This window comes from Palaemon carinicauda, chromosome 4 (assembly GCF_036898095.1).
Source record: "Palaemon carinicauda isolate YSFRI2023 chromosome 4, ASM3689809v2, whole genome shotgun sequence".
Lineage (NCBI taxonomy): Eukaryota > Metazoa > Arthropoda > Malacostraca > Decapoda > Palaemonidae > Palaemon > Palaemon carinicauda.
Window position 1 is genome coordinate 30,282,895 of NC_090728.1, and position 20,395 is coordinate 30,303,289.

At 41.6% G+C, this 20,395-nt stretch overlaps 1 protein-coding gene across 2 annotated transcripts in view; it reads left to right on the plus strand.

Moving 5' to 3' along the window:
- Nucleotides 1-20,395, plus strand: part of LOC137639853 (BCAS3 microtubule associated cell migration factor-like) — a 251,753-nt gene that overhangs the window by 65,999 nt on the left and 165,359 nt on the right. For both annotated transcript variants that reach the window (XM_068372110.1, XM_068372111.1), the window contains exons 5-6: nucleotides 6,404-6,558; nucleotides 6,869-7,016. In XM_068372110.1, coding sequence (XP_068228211.1) covers nucleotides 6,404-6,558; nucleotides 6,869-7,016 — 303 coding nt within the window. The remainder of the gene's footprint in view (nucleotides 1-6,403; nucleotides 6,559-6,868; nucleotides 7,017-20,395) is intronic.

Consider the following 20,395-nt stretch of genomic DNA (forward strand, 5'->3'; position numbering starts at 1 on the left):
TTGAGTCATTAGCGAATGACCGCAATCAACTCTTGGCCGACGTCAAAGAGTTGAAGGAGAAAAGTGCAGTGGGAAGTGTAGTGAGTGCAAGTGTAGTGAAAAGTGTCAGTGTTACGCATGAGGGTGCGTCTGTTCGTGCCAGTCGTCCTCCCAGTCCGGGACCTCTTGCAAGCTCCCAGGCCCAGGGGAGAAGCAATGTCGAAGGACCAAAGGGTTCGACAGGCCTTGATCAGCGTACAGATGTACCCTCAGTGGTTGAGGACGTATCTTGCAGAGATCGTCCCACCCACAAACAGACGAGTGAGCCCATTCATTCCTCGTCTGCGGAAGAAGTTTCTCGTCAGAAACGCTGGACCAAGGTCTCACGACCTCTCAAGCGCAAGGTCCCTTCCGAGCGAGTCCAACGGCCCAGGTGTAGCCACTGGGTCAGTTCGGACTCGCCGCAGTCTTCCGAAGACTGCACACCTCCCAAGAGAGGTAGAGTGGTCCCGCAGCAGGCAATCACTCCGTCTGTTGCTGCACCAACCGCTGTAGACCCTAAGTGGTCTTTGCTGCAGTCTATGCAGACTCAGCTAGCTTCCTTCATGCAGGAGTATCGTGCTGAGAAGGTTGACGCTGCACCCGTTAACCTACAACCTGCCACGGTTGTGCGCTCAGCTGACACTGCGGCTGCCTGCTCCCACACTCCGGCTGTGAGAGCTCCACCACCGATGCGCAGTCGACCCTGCCAGACGCATGTTGATGTTAGCCGACGTGCGGCACCCTCCGTTGACATGCGTGAGCTACCGCATCAGCAGTGGGAAGGTGCAGTCAAGCTGCCGTGTTTTGACGCAATGCGGCAGTCTCCGCAACCCACGGCAGTCCCCACCACGCACCACCACTCCGCTTTTGTTGTTGCCAGCTCTCAGACTGACCAGCAGCGGCATGATGTTGGATCCAGTGCAGCTACGCATGCACCCGTGCTGCCGGATTCAGCCGTTCAGCTTTCTTCTCCTCCTTTGCCGCTTCCTCCTCAGCATTCGGATGAAGGAATCTCTGATGACGACAAAGCTGCGCATTTGGACGATCAACACTCCGACATAGATGAACCCAAGACTACGCCTCCCTCCTTAGACTTTAGGAAAGTCCTTGCCCTGTTTAAGGAGTTGTATCCGGAGCAGTTTGTGTCTGCAGCTCCACGCTCTCCTCCCTCTGAGTTCGCTTTAGGCATGCAGTCAGCAGCTCCTGCCTTTACGAAGCTCGTACTCGCTCGCTCATCCAAGAGAGCTTTAAGGGTACTGGGAGAGTGGCTGCAGGCCAAGAAGCAACTTGGGAAGACAACCTTCTTGTTTCCCCCGGCCAAGCTTGCTTCCAGATCTAGCGTTTGGTATGCCACAGGAGAGGTTCTAGGCTTGGGAGTTCCTGCCTCTGCCCAGGGCGACCTCTCAAGTCTGGTAGACTCTCCCCGCAGACTGGCTATGAGACGGTCCAAGATTTGCTGGACCTCTTCGGACATGGACCATTTTTTGAAGGGAGTTTTCCGTGCTTTTGAGATCTTCAACTTCCTGGACTGGTGTTTGGGAGCGTTGAGCAGAAAGACCTCCCCTTCGGATAAGGACTCTGCCATGCTCATCATGTCCTGCATGGACAAAGCCATTCAGGATGGGTCTGGCGAGCTTGCGGCTTCTTTCGTGTCTGGAGTTCTTAAGAAGCGAGATCACCTTTGCTCCTTCTTGTCGGCAGGGGTCACACCATGTCAGAAGTCAGAGCTGATGTTTGCTCCGCTATCCAAGTGTCTCTTTCCTGAAGAGCTGATCAAGGGGATTGCCGCCTCGTTGATCCAGAAAGACACCCATGACCTGGTGGCATCATCCGCACGTAAAGTCACAGCTTTACCTTCCGTGCCTAGACCTAGGATGGACACACCAGCGTCTAGGTTCATTCCGCCCTTTCGTGGCAGAACCTCCAGCAGAGGAGGTACCCGTGCCGATAGTCAACGTGGCAAAAAGAAGAAGGGTTCCAAGTCCTCAAAAGGCAGTCTGACTGCCATCTTCTCCAGACAGCAGTGGGAGCCAGGCTCAAGAACTACTGGCAGACCTGGGAGAACAGGGGTGCAGACGCACAGTCTGTGAAGTTACTCAGAGAGGGGTACAGGATTCCATTCTTGCGCAAGCCCCCTCTAGCAACAACTCCCATCGACCTCTCTCCCAGGTACAGAGAGGAGGACAAGAGGCTAGCTTTACAGCAAGAGGTGTCTCTCTTGCTACAAAAGGGAGCGGTAGTCATAGTCCGGGACCATCAATCCCCGGGCTTCTACAACCGTCTCTTCTTTAGTAGCGAAGAAGACAGGAGGGTGGAGACCGGTGCTAGACGTCAGTGCTCTAAATGTCTTTGTCACCAAGCAGACGTTCACCATGGAGACGACGAAGTCAGTGCTAGCATCGGTCAGGAAGGAAGACTGGATGGTCTCGTTAGACCTAAAGGACGCGTACTTTCACGTCCCCATCCACCCAGATTCCCAACCTTTCCTAAGGTTCGTCTTTGGGAAGGTTGTTTACCAGTTCCAAGCCCTGTGCTTTGGCCTAAGCACGGCACCTCTAGTGTTTACCAAACTGATGAGGAATATTGCCAAATTCCTACATTTAGCAGACATCAGAGCCTCCCTCTATTTGGACGACTGGCTTTTAAGAGCTTCGTCAAGTCGTCGCTGTCTGGAGAATCTCAAATGGACTATGGATCTGACCAAGGAATTGGGTCTCCTGGTCAATATAGAAAAGTCCCAACTCGTCCCATCCCAAACTATAGTCTATCTAGGTATGGAGATTCAGAGTCAAGCTTTTCGGGCTTTTCCGTCGGCCCCCAGAATCAGTCAAGCCCAAGAATGCATCCAGAGCATGCTGAGAAGGAACCGATGTTCAGTCAGACAGTGGATGAGTCTAATAGGGACGCTTTCATCGCTGGACCAGTTCATCGCGTTAGGGAGACTCCACCTCCGACCCCTTCAGTATTACCTAGCTGCTCACTGGAGAAAGGACATGACGCTAGAAGCGGTCTCAGTTCCTATCTCCGAGAAGATGAAGTCTGCACTGTCTTGGTGGAAGAACAACATTCTTCTCAGGGAAGGTCTACCACTGGCTGTTCAGACCCCCGACCACCTTCTCTTCTCGGACGCATCGGACACGGGCTGGGGTGCGACACTGGACGGTCGGGAATGCTCGGGCACGTGGAATCCGGATCAAAGAGCACTACACCTCAACTGCAAGGAGCTACTGGCAGTGCATCTGGCCTTGAGAAGCTTCAAGTCCCTCCTTCTAGGCAAGGTGGTGGAGGTGAACTCCGACAACACTACAGCCTTGGCGTACATCTCCAAGCAAGGAGGGACTCATTCGATGACGTTGTTCGAGATCGCAAGGGACCTCCTCACCTGGTCAAGAGATCGAAACATATCGCTTGTAACGAGGTTCATTCAAGGCGACATGAATGTCATGGCAGACCGCCTCAGCCGGAAGGGTCAGATCATCCCTACAGAATGGACCCTTCACAAGAATGTTTGCAACAAACTATGGACCCTGTGGGGTCAGCCCACCATAGATCTGTTCGCTACCTCGATGACCAAGAGGCTCCCAAATTATTGCTCACCGATTCCGGACCCAGCAGTAGTTCACGTAGATGCCTTTCTTCTGGATTGGTCCCATCTAGACCTTTATGCGTTCCCCCCGTTCAAGATTGTCAACAAGGTACTGCAGAAGTTCGCCTCTCACGAAGGGACAAGGTTGACGTTGGTTGCTCCCCTCTGGCCCGCGAGAGAATGGTTCACCGAGGTACTGCAATGGCTAGTAGACGTTCCCAGGACTCTTCCTCTAAGAGTGGACCTTCTGCGTCAGCCGCACGTAAAGAAGGTACACCCAAGCCTCCACGCTCTTCGTCTGACTGCCTTCAGACTATCGAAAGACTCTCAAGAGCTAGAGGCTTTTCGAAGGAGGCAACCAGAGCGATTGCCAGAGCAAGGAGGACATCCACTCTCAAGGTCTACCAGTCAAAATGGGAAGTCTTCCGAAGCTGGTGCAAGGCGAATTCAGTATCCTCAACCAGTACCTCTGTAACGCAGATAGCTGACTTCCTTTTACACCTAAGGAAGGTAAGATCTCTATCAGCTCCTACGATCAAAGGTTACAGAAGCATGTTGGCAGCAGTCTTCCGCCACAGAGGCTTAGATCTTTCCAACAACAAAGATCTACAGGACCTCCTTAAGTCTTTTGAGACCTCAAAGGAGCGTCGGTTAGCCACACCAGGTTGGAACTTAGACGTGGTCTTAAGGTTCCTGATGTCAGCAAGGTTCGAACCACTTCAATCAGCCTCTTTTAAAGATCTCACTTTGAAGACTCTTTTCCTCGTTTGCTTAGCAACAGCTAAAAGAGTCAGCGAGATACACGCCTTCAGCAGGAACATAGGATTTACATCTGAAACGGCTACATGTTCCTTACAGCTTGGTTTTTTTAGCTAAAAACGAACTCCCTTCTCGTCCTTGGCCCAAATCGTTCGAGATTCCAAGTCTCCAGTTTAGTTGGAAACGAACAAGAGAGAGTACTATGCCCAGTAAGAGCTCTTAAGTACTATTTAAGACGGACGAAGCCATTACGAGGACAATCAGAAGCTTTATGGTGTTCTATTAAGAAAACTGCTTTACCGATGTCGAAGAACGCAGTTTCTTATTACATCAGACTTTTGATTAGAGAAGCCCATTCTCATTTGAATGAGGAGGACCATGCTTTGCTGAAGGTAAGGACACATGAAGTTGGAGCTGTCGCTACTTCAGTGGCCTTCAAACAAAACAGATCTCTGCAGAGTGTAATGGATGCAACCTATTGGAGAAGCAAGTCAGTGTTCGCATCATTTTACCTTAAAGATGTTCAGTCTCCTTACGAGAACTGCTACACCCTGGGACCATTCGTAGCAGCGAGTGCAGTAGTAGGTGAGGGCTCAACCACTACATTCCCATAATCCCATAACCTTTTTTAACCTTTCTCTTGAAATGCTTTTTATTGTTGTTTTTGGGTTGTACGGAAGGCTAAGAAGCCTTTCGCATCCTGGTTGATTTGGCGGGTGGTCAAATTCTTTCTTGAGAAGCGCCTAGATTAGAGGTTGTGATGAGGTCCTTTAGTATGGGTTGCAGCCCTTCATACTTCAGCACCTAGGAGTCGCTCAGCATCCTAAGAGGATCGCGAGGCTCAGTAAGGAAGACGTACTTAAAAAGGCAGAGTAATGGTTCAAGTCAACTTCCTTACCAGGTACTTATTAATTTTATGTTTGTTATTTTGAATAACTGCTAAAATGAAATACGGGATACTTAGCTTCTATTGTTAACATGTATGCTGGTCTCCACCCACCCCCCTGGGTGTGAATCAGCTACATGATCACCGGGTAAGATTAATATTGAAAAATGTTATTTTCATTAGTAAAATAAATTTTTGAATATACTTACCCAGTGATCATGAATTAAAGGACCCACCCTCCCTCCCCATAGAGACCCAGTGGACCGAGGAGAAAATTGGTTCTTTGTTGACAAGAAGTACCTGAGTACCTACTCGACAGATGGCGCTGTTGTTGTACACCCCCACCTGTATAGCGATCGCTGGCGTATCCCGCCCGTAGGTTTTTTTTGTCGGGCAGCAGAGCTGCAGCTACATGATCACCGGGTAAGTATATTCAAAAATTTATTTTACTAATGAAAATAACATTTTTATATAACTAATTAGAATGAAATTATATTTTCACTACCTAAAAGAGCTTCTCAATTATATCCATTAGTCTTACTTTTGTATAGCATATGCTATAAACAAACTGTCAACTTGACGACCTGAATAAAACTATCAAGAAAAATATTTCCTGCTGTTATTCCCTTCCCTCCATATCAGTGCCAAACACCCACCAGTAACTGCAAATATCAATTTGAATTGGTTGTGGCTTATGAAGCTACCTCAGTTCCATATAGTGATTATATTGATTATTTCAAGGTAATTTTATTTTTGTAACCCATCCGTGATAGATATTGCTTTGTCTTTTTACGTTATTCAGGTATGGTGAGTGTCTATCCTATTTGTTGTAGATTTTGGTGGGAAATTTATGGTTGATAAAGTTAACTCTTTAGAATACTCTGATGGCAAGTAGAGTGACAGTACGATAGCAGGAGGGTCCTCTGAGGGGGTACGCTCAACAAGTTAACTTTAAGAGATGAAAAGAATGAACACAGAACAACCAGTAAAGTAATACAGTAGTGAAGATTCTTTTAGTACTTTAACATTTTAAAGTCTATACCTAGGTAAATGCTAAAATGGTCATGGCAATTGTCACACATGCACACTATCCCATTATAAAAATATTTATTCCTTGTAGCTCATAAGTTTTCTTTCATTTTTTTTTTCAGGTGAAAACTATCAAATTTAAGCATCCTATTCATGATATCCATGCAAATAAAAATGTAATCGTTATATCGTTTCCTGAAAAACTAGCAGTCTTTGATGCAACCACTTTGGAGGACACCTTCACCATTAGCACCTGTTATCCATGCCCTGGTCCAAGGTAATTCTCATTTTTAGACATCTTTCTGAATTTCATCTATTGATGTAAGTAATTTTCAATTAATGTGTAGACTGTTGCACAGATATTTCTTTAAAGATAATTTTCAAGTGCCTTTTAATTTTGTAATATTTTTTTTTGTTGAAGAGCACATTAGTGAATTAGAATACCTGTATTATGAAATGTAGATTTTATATCTTGAATGTTCATTTAAACTTATTTAAATATAGATTTACAGTACTAAAGTTATTATGTTTTTACAATTGTAAAATAGTATTTATAGCATAAAAAATAATCCTATCTTTTTTTTCAGTGTTAATCCTGTTTCCTTGGGTGATCGATGGCTAGCTTATGCAGATCGACGCTTGGTCCCATTGCATCAGTCGTGTGGAGGGATGGTTCCTGAGGGATCCACCTCTTACAAAGCTACTGTCTTTCATGCAGCAAAGTCTCTCACAAAGGTACTGTATATAATGTAAAATGGGAAGCTTAACTTTACCACCAGTATTTTCATTATACAGAAATTCTAACCCTTTTTGCTGCAAACATTTTCCTTTTATTGTACAGAAAGGCAAACCCTTACTTGAGATGAAGCTGTAAACAGCTTATTTTAGCTTTTGATTGAAAAAAGTTATAGAATTACTGTACTGTACAGTAGAATCTCAAGGTTACAAAACCCTCGACTCACAATTTTATGTAGATAGTAGGAAGTGTATGTCTGATTAACTTATAACCCTAATGTATACATTCACACAAATGGCAGTCTTCAAGATTTTTAGACATTACATTCTAGAATTTGAAAACATACTTTCTGGGTTAAATTGCAACAGTGTGAAGATTTCTAGTTTCAGACATGTATTTTAAATAATTTTTTCTTTGTTCCTATGGGGATATAAACCTTAGTTCTTTAATTGGAGTATGATTCCAGCGGATCTGGAAACTTGGCTTATGAATATTTTATAATGAGGTTCCGCTACCCTGCCAGCGCACTGAATTACAGCTGAGTAGTACTGATGCACTCTCAGTGTTCCAAAGATAGATTTATTAATTTTTTTTTCTGGATTGTTTTATTACTGTGTGCTGTTATATGGAGAAACCACTTGTAGGCATGCTGTCCTGCCCAGGATATTCTGGTTATTGGTGGGAAATCTTCATGAGTAAATTGTCCTTGGATTTCCATTCAATATGCCCTTCCTGCAGGAGTCCCTCTGTGATTACAATGAGAACAAACAGTGTGAGGATCAACCGCCATTTTGGGTAGTCTCACCTTACATTCCTCATTCGCACAGATACGGTAATGACTCTTTTCACTCATAATGAAAAACAGCAAAAAAAAAGCTAAGAGAAAACAAAATACAACGATCGCCAAAACCCCAAATCAGAGTACTTCACCAAAAAAGCAGACTGGTACACCGAGCAGGGAAAGCGAAGAAAAACTCTTAATGACGGACCAACGTGTTATCGATCCGGCCGGCAGAGATGAACTGAAGAACAGAAAACGGGAATGATTCCTCCTACCACCCTTTAACGGGTGTTACCACCCAACCACCACAAGGCGGTTGCCTAGTTTTAGAAAAATTCTGCCGAAATAGAGATAATTAGCTATGTATATATAACTGCCAGGTAAGTATTCACAAAACTTTGTTTTATCATAAAAACTCCATTTTTCTGGTGGCAAGAATACCACAAGAGGAGTAAGAAGAAATTAAAGCAAGATTTTTGGTTTTTGGGTGTCTTCCTTAAGTCCAAGAAAAGAAATCTGCTGGACCAATTTTTTTTTTTTTTTTTTTTTTTTTTTTTTTTTTTTTCCCATGGTACTTCGCTTCTGATCCTCTTCCATCACCCTTTTTTAGGGGGAAGGCACAGAAGGTAAACGATGTTGGTCTAACCCTAGGGCAACACCAGAGTGAGATGGCTATATATAGTTCCCCTTGAGATGCAGGTATTCCTTCTCAGATTGAATCCTAAGTATTAATTTCAGGGGATGACGCAGTCAAGAATGATGCCCTGAAGTTGCTGTGGCCATCCTTAGGTATGGAAGGTATTCTGTCTAAGGGAAGACTTTTATAAACCTTGCAACTTCTAAGGCAAAATCTTCCCCTGCTGATCCATCGTATTCTGCCAAACTAGTAGAGGAAGCCTTTGGTTTGACCCCATCCATCCTGCTCAGCTTCGCTGGAGTCTCAGTTAATTGCTGATCCTCTTTTTTTTTTGGGCCGATATCACCTTTGGATTTGATGTCTATGGGGAAGGGAAGGAAGCGCCAGCAACCCCTTTTGCTTCCAGCCTGTTCCCCTCGACTTTTTCGTCTGCTATGGCTTTGCCTCATTTGCTCGTTTTCTCAAGATAAAAAAGAGAGATCTCCTTTAATGTAATATGCTGACTACTTATGAGCATGACAAGGATGTCATTTCCTCTCCCATGAATCTACCTCTTGAACTGTCAGAAGGTCTACACTTGCGCGCAATCTTTGGATTTTGAGCACTCATGAGTGCATTACACTTACCACACATTTTGTAGATTTTGAGCACTTGCCTACTTGTGCTCGATCTCCACTTTGAGCATTCACCTGATCGTGGACACACACTGTTTCGCACACATTTGTCAGACTGAGCATTCATCTGAAAATGCGCACATTCATCGGATCTTGATGTTCTACCTGTTCATGTACGAGCATGCTCGCCTCATGAAGATCACACTTGCTTTCCACATAGCATGTATTCTTCAGAAGTGAAAGATTCTCCTGTTAGCGATGCATCATCTATTCGTGAGACCTTTCCTGTAATTCTATCATATTTGGATATGAACACTCCCCTAAGGGCACACATTCTCTGGTTAGTTTGCGCACTCATACTTCCCAATTAAGGGATATTCACCAGTCACTTTGCCTTCATCTGCTTGCTCTCATATGTGCTATCTGTTTTGGTGTATGGGGTGATTAATGCTATCGGAACTGTGGCTTTGCTGTGCATACTTGCAGTGATAAAATATTGTTAGTGTGGTTATTTAATATTGCATCTTCTTCACCAAATATGTATTCTTGGTGGAAGTAAAGAAGACTTCGTTTGTAATTTCCTGCTGCCTTATTTGTAGAATGCTATATGTTATCTACTCAGTTCTCTGCTGCCGACTACTCTACCATCATGTAAAGAATACAAAGCATAAACGATTGAATACAAACAAAGCAAATCGGTATAAAAATAAATTTTTTAATCTCATCACTTGATATAATGAGATTGCTTTGATCATCTGGTTAATCTTAAAATTTAATCTCATTACTAGGTATAATGAGATCACTTTGATCATCTGGTTAGTCTTTGAGGGCTATTCTAGTTAGGAATCTAGGCCCTTTTCTTCCCTCAACATTGCCCAGATTTTGAACCTGAGGCCTTTAGATCTAGAGGGAAGGTTATCAATCTCTTTTGTTGCTCTCCGAGAGCTCGATAGTACTTGGAGGGATCAAAGATACTTGGATAGTTAGGTAGCAGGAACCCGTAAGGGCTACAGACCCTAGGAGTTCACAGGAGGCCTGGCCGTCATTGAGATCTAAGGTGGCCTTTCTGGGGGTTTCAGAGAAGTTTTTGTTTAGATCATGCTCCCCCATTTGGGGAGTAGGGTAAGAGGCCTTCTGACTTCTTTTCCCCTCATCACTGGCAAGGAACAAGGTGTGAGAAGAATTTTTCGTGCTACATGAATGGGGATTCTGACTCCCTTAAGGTTGAGCCACTCTAATTATAGGGATACCATCCCTTTGTGGTAGGGTAGGGAGTGGACATTTGGGAAGCAACTCTCGTGGTGTCATTGGTGGAGGAATTAATATCATGAAAAGATAATAGGTTCACTTTTGGGATGTCAGAGTCTTAAGTTTTTTCTTTACCCCAAGCTTATTTCTTTTCCATTTTTTTTTTTATCTTTATCATTATCCCCCTCCCAAAAAAAGAAACAAAAATAATAAATTAAAATTGATGTTTCTTGTACCCCAGGACCAAATGGCGAACCCCATACACTGTTGACAACCTCTGCTAATTTAATTAGGGGAAATTTTGTTGATGACCTCAGAGCTAGGAAGGACCATTCTACTGATACTTCAAAATTGAGTTAGCTGGATATCACAAGGAAACTTTGAATCCTTCATGTTATCCATATTTCAATAGAGACAAACTTTGATGATATATATAAAGCATTTGAGTGTTATTGATGTATAAAAGAAATAAGTATGAAACTGGTAGATACAAAATGGGATTCATGGATATCTTACAATAGTCATGACAAAGCATTTAATGCAAAATGTAGTATTATTAATATTGAAATTAAAAACTTTAATATATTGGCTGTTCTTTGTAATAAGGTACCAAAGGATTTGGATGTTTATAGACCTGCGGACTGGTTTGTAAAAAAAATGTCGATTTAGTTATGCCTTCCCAGAGAAAGCCAGAACCACCAATGTGGCTTGTAGCTTAAGCTAAGGAGTTACAGAGAATGGTTTCAAAATATGGGAATTGATTTAGAAAAAAGTAGGAACTATTGCATCAGCAGATATATATCGTTTTGGAAAAAATAGTTACCTTGTCCATGCCAAAGCATGCACACAATCCATAATACTGTCCAACCTAAAAACAAGGGATGATGATATCTTATATTAGATGTCAAGCCCCACTCAAATTTTAGCTATGGGAGGGGAGTAGTTTTTAATGATGATCTGTATGAATGTAGAGAGGAGGAGATACTAGCCATGTTTCCACTAAATGTATGGAAAGTACACAAAGTCCTAGGTACGTTAATGATTATCCTACTTTCCAGGGTGCTAATGTACCTTCCCTTATTATTTTTTTAAATCAAATTATTAGAGTTTGACCATTCAAGTAGAAGCCACTGCAATGTTTTAATTGTTTTAAATTTGGACACCCGTTTAAAGTTTGCAAAAATGAAAAATCGTGTGGTATTTTCGCCAAATTTCACCATGGAGAATGTGCACTTGTGGGAAGGTGTTGAAATTGTAACTCGACTTATAAATCTACTGATAGGAGCTGTGAGCTATATAAGTTGGAAGAAGCTGCCCTTAACAAATCCAATTTAGAACATATAAGTGAGGAAAATGCCAAAAGACTATTAGATAAATCAAATAGCTATGCAAAGACATTAAAATCAAACCCACCTATTACTGCCAATAGTTCTAGAAAAAGAAATATACCATGTAATGATAAAATGCTACATGACAAGGTAACCATATTGCCTTCTGATGCTTTGGCATGGTGTATTAACAGTGGGGCATTGTCCATCTCTATACAACGTTCATCCCCTATTACAAAAAGTAGTACAAACCTCTCTCAGGGCATGTCCTAGCCTGATTTGATGGAGGGTCCACTTAAAACGTAACTTACCTGGTGCACCTGTATTGGGAAAGGCGCAAAAACCTAGAAGCTCACCACCTATGAATAAAAAAAAAAAAAAAAAAAAAAAAAAAACTCCATCTCTCACCCCTTCCACAAGAAACATTAAAGTTATGTCATCAAATGAATTTAATGTTTTATCTGTTGATATTTCTAATCAACCAGAAGATAACTTGAATAAATAAAAAAGAAAAAATTCAAGTTAAGGTCCACCATCCACTTCAACAAATAGATCAAATGGACACACAGAATAAGACAAATGTAAAACCCAGTACTGTATATCAAGACACTCTCTAAAAAAGAAAAACACTGTTAAATCAAAAATTGCCAAGGGAAAGGCTTCATCCCATTGGTCTTCCAGTAAATAAAACTGTTTTTCCTTCTATTCTGCAATTGAATTGTCAGGGTTTAAAGGCCAAATATGAAGAACTTAAGCTCCTCATTCATAAGCACTCCCCATAATTATATGTCTACAAGAGAGAAAATTTGATGATAAATACTCCTTGTCCTCGTGAATATAATAGCTCTTGGACACCATGTGATCACTGAATAGGGAGCCATGGTGAAAGTGTCATATAAGTTCGTCGAGATGTTCCCCAAATACCTTTGTCTGTTCATACACCTTTGCAACCAGTGGTTGTACAGATTGATGTAGGGAGAAAATATACAATTTACTCTGTATCTGCCTCCAAATGATAAACATTTTGTATGATAATTTAGTAGAGGTGATTAAGCAACTCCCTCAACCTTTTCTTTTACTTAGAGATTTGAATGGTAGACATCCTATATGGGACGATGTTTCGGCAAACACGAGGGGCAATATTATTTCATCAATTTTGGAGAATGAACATGTAGGACTCCTTAATACAGGAGAGCCTACATACTTTCATGTTCAGGCAGGTACCCTGTCATGCATTAACCTTTCAATTGCAAGCTCCAACTGCCTTCTCGATTGTGAATGGAGAACGTTAAATGATTGGCATATTAGTGATCATGCTCCAATTATTGTAAATACAAACAGTAATCCATCTTTGCAGAGATTACCATGATGGAACCTTGACAAGGCAGACTGAGATAGATTTCAGGAACCAAGAAAATTAGGGGATTGCAGGGCTGTATGAAAGTGTTGATGATGCCATAGACATAGTGAATGGTATTCTCCATACAGCAGGAATCAATTCGATTCCCAAAACCAAAGGGTTATTCAAACGATGACCAGTCCTGTGTTAGTCTTCAGAATTAACTGCTTTTATCAGAGCTGCTGGAAAATCTTTGACTAGATTGCGTAGATGCCATACAGAGCAGAACTTGATATACAAAAAATGTAGAGCATAGTTCCGTCGTGCCTTGAAAGAAGCTAGGCGCCAATCTTGCGTATCTTTTGTTTCCTCATTCAACAGTAGAACACCATCTTCTGTATGGAGGAAAGTATAAAAGATAGGGAAATTTACCCCCAACCCACCATCAGTGTTGAAAGTGAATGGTTAGTATTTGACTGGAGCAACTGAGGTTAACAATGCCCTGGCAGATCATTTCTCAAATGTATCATGCAAGTGTGAAGCAGCTCCTGGTAACCATTATAGGAGCAGTGAAGAACAGAAACTTTTAAATTTTGCAACAGGAAAGAAAGAATCTTACAATGCTTCTTTTACTGAAAGAGATTTTGATTCCGCACTCACTTCTTGTAAAGATACAGCCCCTGGACGCGATGAAATTCCATATGCAGTGATTAAATATGTACATGTTAATACCAAATTATTTATTTTAAGCATTATTAACTGAATAGGACATGATCATAGTTATCCAAGTGTTTGGGAACTAGCCATTATTTTAGCCTTTTTAAAACCCGGTAAGGATAGGTATTTAGCAGCAAACTATCGTCCAATTGCATTGACATCTTGTTTATATGAGAGCATGGAGAAGATGGTCAATGCAAGACAGGTTTAGTACTTGTAGAAGAGAGGTATTTTATCATCTATCCAGTGTTGATTTAGAAAAAGGCACTCGATGACTGTTGTTGATACGACTTGATTCCTCTATTTGTGAAGCCTCTGCCTCAAAAGAGCACCATGTAACAGTCTTTTTTATCTCAAAAAGGCGTATGATACTGCATGGAGATATGGTATACTTAAAACCGTTAATAATTTGAAATTGAGAGGAGTGCTACCATTGTTCATTCAAGTATTTGTTTCACATAGATTTTTTCAAGTTAGAAGTGGTGAAACTCTGTCAGAGAGGAAATATAAGGAAGAGGGGGGTTCCTCTGGTTATTGTGCTGAGTGTAACTATTTGCAGTAACCATCAATGGGATATCCTCTGTCTTTCCTCAAGATATTCTCTCTACATTGTTTGTAGATGATCTCTCCATATCATTTGCTGGAGCTAGAAGGTCAAAGTTTGAAAGAAAATTACAACTGTCAATTGATAAAGTAATTCAATAGGCTGATATGAATGGATTTAAGTTTTAACAAGCAAAACTTGTTGTGACATGTACCTCTTCAGCGCTCACTCTGGCATTTAAGTTACCCATCACAACTATATAATTCCTTCTACCCAGTCGTACACGCCTAGTTAATTCATTCCAGAATTAATTTGGTTTATCTTTGCTTTTCTCACAACCTGGCCCGTACACACTAACAAAAGACGAACTTTCTCTACCTAACCCTTACTTACATTAACCTAGATGATACCTCCTTCCATTCCACGACTTTATCTGTCATCCATTCATTCAGCAGTAAAGCCACACCCTCTCTTGTTATTCCCTTTTAATCCAAGACACCTCACCAAACATCACTTCACCCTTCTCTTTTATCTTTGTCCCACATAAGGCTAGTACATCCAGTCTTCTATTCCAAAACATACTTCCAATCTCACATCTTTTACTCTAGTACTACATCTACACATTCAGACACCCCAAAACTAGTGTGGGGAGCTGTCACTCTCCCCCCAGATCCTCCTCTTTGATATTTCACAGGAAACTATACAGTACAGTAGAAGGGATTTCCATTTCCCTTGTTCCGTCCGTTTTAGCCACCTCTTACGACATACATGGATACATTGGCACTATTCTAGTTGTTGTTATGCTCTCACAGCCATAAAATATGTAACATACTGTATAAATCAATGGAAAGGATTATTATAGTAATTAGCTATATGATGATAAATGTTGTAATGTCCTATCTTATTTAGTTTTATTGTTGAGATGAGTAGAGCAAAATACCCTAAAAAAGGCCCTGGGGCTTGAGGGCCAAATCATTTGGTAAGGGGGTTGGTGCTGACGGTTAATATTAAAGGCTCTTTTGTTTGGTTTCATGGGCTATGCTAAAAGTTATTTTGAAAATTGTTATAGGTCACTGTGGCTCGATCCCTGAAGTGGGTATTTATTGAGACGCGTCGACATATTCCAACTTTATTTTTAGTCGATGGTCACTGGGAAAATTACATACATAAGAAATTCATAGTGACAATTCTTCAATTAATCAAAGAAAAAAAAAACATATTTAAAGAAAATTATCATTTAAAATCAACAATGTTTTATTGGAAAACTCTATTGCTATAATTCCAATAATTGTAATTCCTTTGTATTCTATTTCCTTCATATTACACATATTGTATTTCATTAACATTTCCAATAAAGACCTCTGGTATGATAACTTGATTACAAAATTTCATAACACTAGGCGGGTGAATCCCTTGGTTCTGCTATACATCGAATCTTTAAGAAATAACCTGAAACAACCATGAGCATAATTAGCAGACCCCATAATAAATGTAATACAAACTATGTTAGATCCTCAAAATAAAACTAATTAAACCAAATAGATACAAATGGAATAAACAAAAGGAAATACAAAAGAAACAGAGAATTACTTGATAAGTTGCTTTGACTGACCCTCCATCAGGTAAGTAAACAAAGTATGAAAAGATCACCAGACAAAAGGTTCAGAGTGAGGTATGAAAGAGCAAAAGGACAAAACAATATTATAACATTCTTTCCCTCTAGATATAAAATTGGTTACATCACTTCATAAGTAATCAATCCCACCCATATCGGTTGGGAGCCCTTGACACCCGGGTTGATCTACGTACTGGAGGTGATGCAGCCTCTGTTCTAATTTCAGCTTCTGGGTGAAGTCCCATACCTTCTGGAAACTCTTGATGGGTTGTCTTGGGTGACACTGGAGATTGAGATGGTATGGCCTCTGGTGACAATGAAACAGAAGGTAGTTCTTGATTTTCAGAAACGAGTTATCCCTAGGGCATGGGGCTAAGTCACGTAAGGAAACCATTGACTCTCGTCCGCTGGGATGTCTAATGTTAGCATATGTTGGGTTAGCAGATAATAGTTCAACTTCATCCACTAAGGGTTCACTTTTGCTTGTTCTGACAAACTTCCTCAATAATACCGGTCCTGACGACATAAGCCACGAAGGCAGAGAGCTCCCTGAGGATGAGCGGCGCGGAAATCCAAAAAAGTGTTCATGGGGTGTGACATTAGTTGCTGTCGACAGAAGGGATCTAAGTGAATGTATCACATCAGTGAGTACTAATTTCCAGTGCTGATCGGGAAGATTTCGAGACCTGAGTGCCAGCTGGATTGCCTTCCATACAGTACCATTGAGCCGCTCCACTTGCCCATTGCCGATTGGATGAAAAGGGGTAGTTCGACTTGTTGCAACTCCCTTCTGTGCGAGATAGGTTTTGAGCTCCCTGGACATGAATGAGGTTCCTTGATCCGAATGTATATACTGAGGCATCCCACACAGGCTGAATATTTGTTCTAAGCACTTAATCACTAGTTGTGTTCATGTTGGGACACGGAAAAGCGAAAGGAAAACGAGAATATTCATCAACCACTATAAGTAGATATGGGTTGCGCGAGGCCGTCGGAACTGGTCCTTTAAAGTCAATGCTTAATCTCTCCATTGGTTGTGTCGCCTTGATGAGTGTTCCTTCTTGGAATTTGTAGAATCTTGGTTTCAATTCTGCACATATCCTGCAAGAAGCACAGACCTTCTTAACGTCCTCAGTGGAAAAGGGAAGATTTTTCGATCTCACAAAGTGCAACAAGCGAGTCACTCCTGGATGGCACAGATTCCCATGTAGTTCAGTGAGGGTAGATGACGTAGAAACCACGGAACCGCAAAAAGCTCGGGTGAAGGCATCAGGAACCACATTCTGTTTACCGGGGCGATAATGTACTGTATAACTGAAGGCTGCGAGTTCCATCCGCCATTCCTGGATCTTATTATTCTTAACTTTAGTGCGTTTCCTGTTATCAAACATGAAGGCCACAGAACGTTGGTCTGTAACGAGATCAAAGTGTTGTCTAGCAAGAAAATGACTCCACTTACGTACAGCCTCCACGATAGCCATGGCTTCCTTCTCTACGATGTGATAGTGAATTTCACTTCCTTGTAAAGTCCTAGACATAAAGGCCACGGGCCTGCCATTCTGGTTGAGTACTGCTGAGACTGCTACTTCCGAGGCATCACATTCGACCTCAAAAGGCAAATTTTCATCCACAGAGTGTAGCGTTGCTCCTTCAAGTTCATGTTTGAGTAGTTCGAAAGCCTGCAAAGCTTCTTCATCTAAAGGAAATTTCTTTACTCTTGCTAGTGGTTGAATCTTAGCAGAAAAATTCTGTATCCATTTAGCGTAATAAGCAAACATACCCATTGCCCTCTTTAAAGATCCTTGACTAGTGGGAGGTGGTAGTACTTGTAGAGGCCGGAGTCTTTCCATGTCAGGCTTTATTACACCATTCCCCACACAGTAGCCAAGAATATTAATGGTACGCACAGATTTAATAGTTTTAGTAGCATTGAGAGTTAGGTTCCTCTTGTTGATGACATCAAGAAAGCGCTGCACGTTCTGATCATGTTGTTCTTGAGTGTGTCCAGCAATAGTGATATTGTCCAAATATGGGAAAGCACCTTGTAAGTTTTCTTCTTTCACCAACTTATCCATAGTTCGTTGGAAGGCTGCAACTCCATTGGTAACTCCGAAAGGTACTCTACAGAACTGGTACAGGCGTCCGTTGGCTTCAAAAGCTGTATACTTCTTGTCTGCTTCCTTTAGTGGGACTTGGTGGTAAGCGCTTTTCAAGTCAAAAGTCGAAAATACGCAATATGTTGAGAGTTCATTAACCATGGTGTCAATCCTTGGTAATGGATAAGCATCCAGTTCTGTAAACAGATTTATAGTTTGCAAATAATCAACACACATCCTTTTCTTATGTCGATTAAAGGAATCCTTAACCACCACAACTTGAGCTCTCCATGGTGATATGCTATCCTCAATAACACCCTCAGCCAAGAGACGACTAGTCTCCGCTTCAATGAATTCTTTGTCATCTTTACAGTAATGTCTTGATTTAGTGACAATAGGCTTACAATTAGGTAACAAATGCTGGAAGATAGAAGGTTCATCCACAGCAGCGGCTGCCAACAAACAGTAGGGGTTAGAACCAGATAAGTTGAGCGCTGGTTTCGGCCCACCGTATTCAATAGTCACTTTCTGATGCTGCTCTTGGAAGTCCTGACCAAGTAATACTCCTGAACATAAATCCTTCAATACTGCTAAACGCGTGGATGGATAAGTTTCTCCATTAAGATGAAGAGTCAAGTCTACATTGACATAACCTGGAGAGTTTGTATGCAAAGATTTCTGTGCTAAAGCGATGTCTTTATCAGTGGGATGTATTGGTAGCTTCAATTCCCACGCTACCTCTTCATCTATATAACTGTCATCGCTGCGCGAGTTGACAAGGGCTGTCAACTTCCGTCCTTTAATTGTTGTTGAGGTAGCTGCCCGATAGAGGCTCTGAGGAAAAGGGGTACCAGCATTAGCTGCAAGAACAGATGACTGTGAGGGATCAAATACTGTAGCTGTTGTAGATTTACCTCCATATGTAGATTTAGACAGGCATGCTTTTGCAAAGTGCCCCTTCTTGCCACATTTATTGCAAATAGAATCCCGAGCTGGACAGTGTGCACGAATATGATAGGGACCTCCACAGAAAAAGCACTTTCTCTTCATGGACAGAGTAGTCGCTAATACTTGAGTTCCAGTAGTTACCTCACAGTTCTCAGACGTTGGTCCACTCTTCACATGATCATCTGTGATAAGTGCATGATCCGATGTAACCACAGCAGCAGTATGCCGAACATGAGGAAGCATGTGACTGTAAAAACTAGCATTACGTTGGGCTAGGTCTAAAGAGTAAGCCTGGTCATAAGCTGCCTGTAAGTCTAGAGTTTTATTTTCAAGAAGACGTTGCCGAATCACAGGTGAGGCCAGGCCATTTATAAAAGCATCCCTGATCAACTCCTCTCTGTATTGTTCTGCACTAACTGGCTTAAAATTACAGTCCTTACCTAATTTACGCAAATCTCTCAAACTCATCCAAAGTTTCCCCAGCCTTTTGTTGGCGAGTAGCAAGTAAATGTCTGGCGAATATTTCATTAGGTGCCTTAACATATAACTTTTCCAACGTAGAAATGGCAGTATCATAATCCACACACTCCTCAATGTATTCATACACATTATGACTGACATAGTTCACGAGTATCCTTAATTTATTTGGTGCATTTTCACCAAATTCTTGAATAAAGTTGGAAAACGTCTTGTGCCAATGCCGCCATTCCTTTGCTGCAAAAGGAAGGCTAGGGTCCAGATCCAAACGGGCAGGCTTCAATAGTTTCTCCATAGCTTAAGTTGAATAAATTGTTATGACATTAAAAGACTTGGCTGCTGCTACCCAAGCTTTATTCAACTTAAACTTCAGTAGATTATTCCCTGAAACAACCATGAACATAATTAGCAGACCCCATAATAAATGTAATACAAACTATGTTAGATCCTCAAAGTAAAACTAATTAAACCAAATAGATACAAATGGAATAAACAAAAGGAAATACAAAAGAAACAGAGAATTACTTGATAAGTTGCTTTGACTGTCCCTCCATCAGGTAAGTAAACAAAGTATGAAAAGATCACCAGACAAAAGGTTCAGAGTGAGGTATGAAAGAGCAAAAGGACAAAACAATTTTATAACAATGCACTAAGTATTAATAGGCATCAAATGTCATGAGAGAATTCCACTAAATAGTTATTCGATCTGTGACACGTTTTATCTAGCCTAACCCCTTACGACCTCTATTTTCCCTCATTAAATTGTAAAGATCTCTTGATAATATCCTTTACTTACCGAACTGTTTGCTTTCCCACTGTAAGGACCGTCCGGCTCTCTCCCCTCATGGACCGCTGACAAATCCCTACCGAGGGAACGCCGCCGTTAAACAAGCACACCCCTCACAATATTGTCACGTGTCTATATTTCATCATAATAACAGCTCTAAATAGCTATTGTAACAGCAACCCTGACAACCCTCTTAAATCTATAAATCTCAGAACACTGTGATGCTTACCTTATAATTCCATCTAAA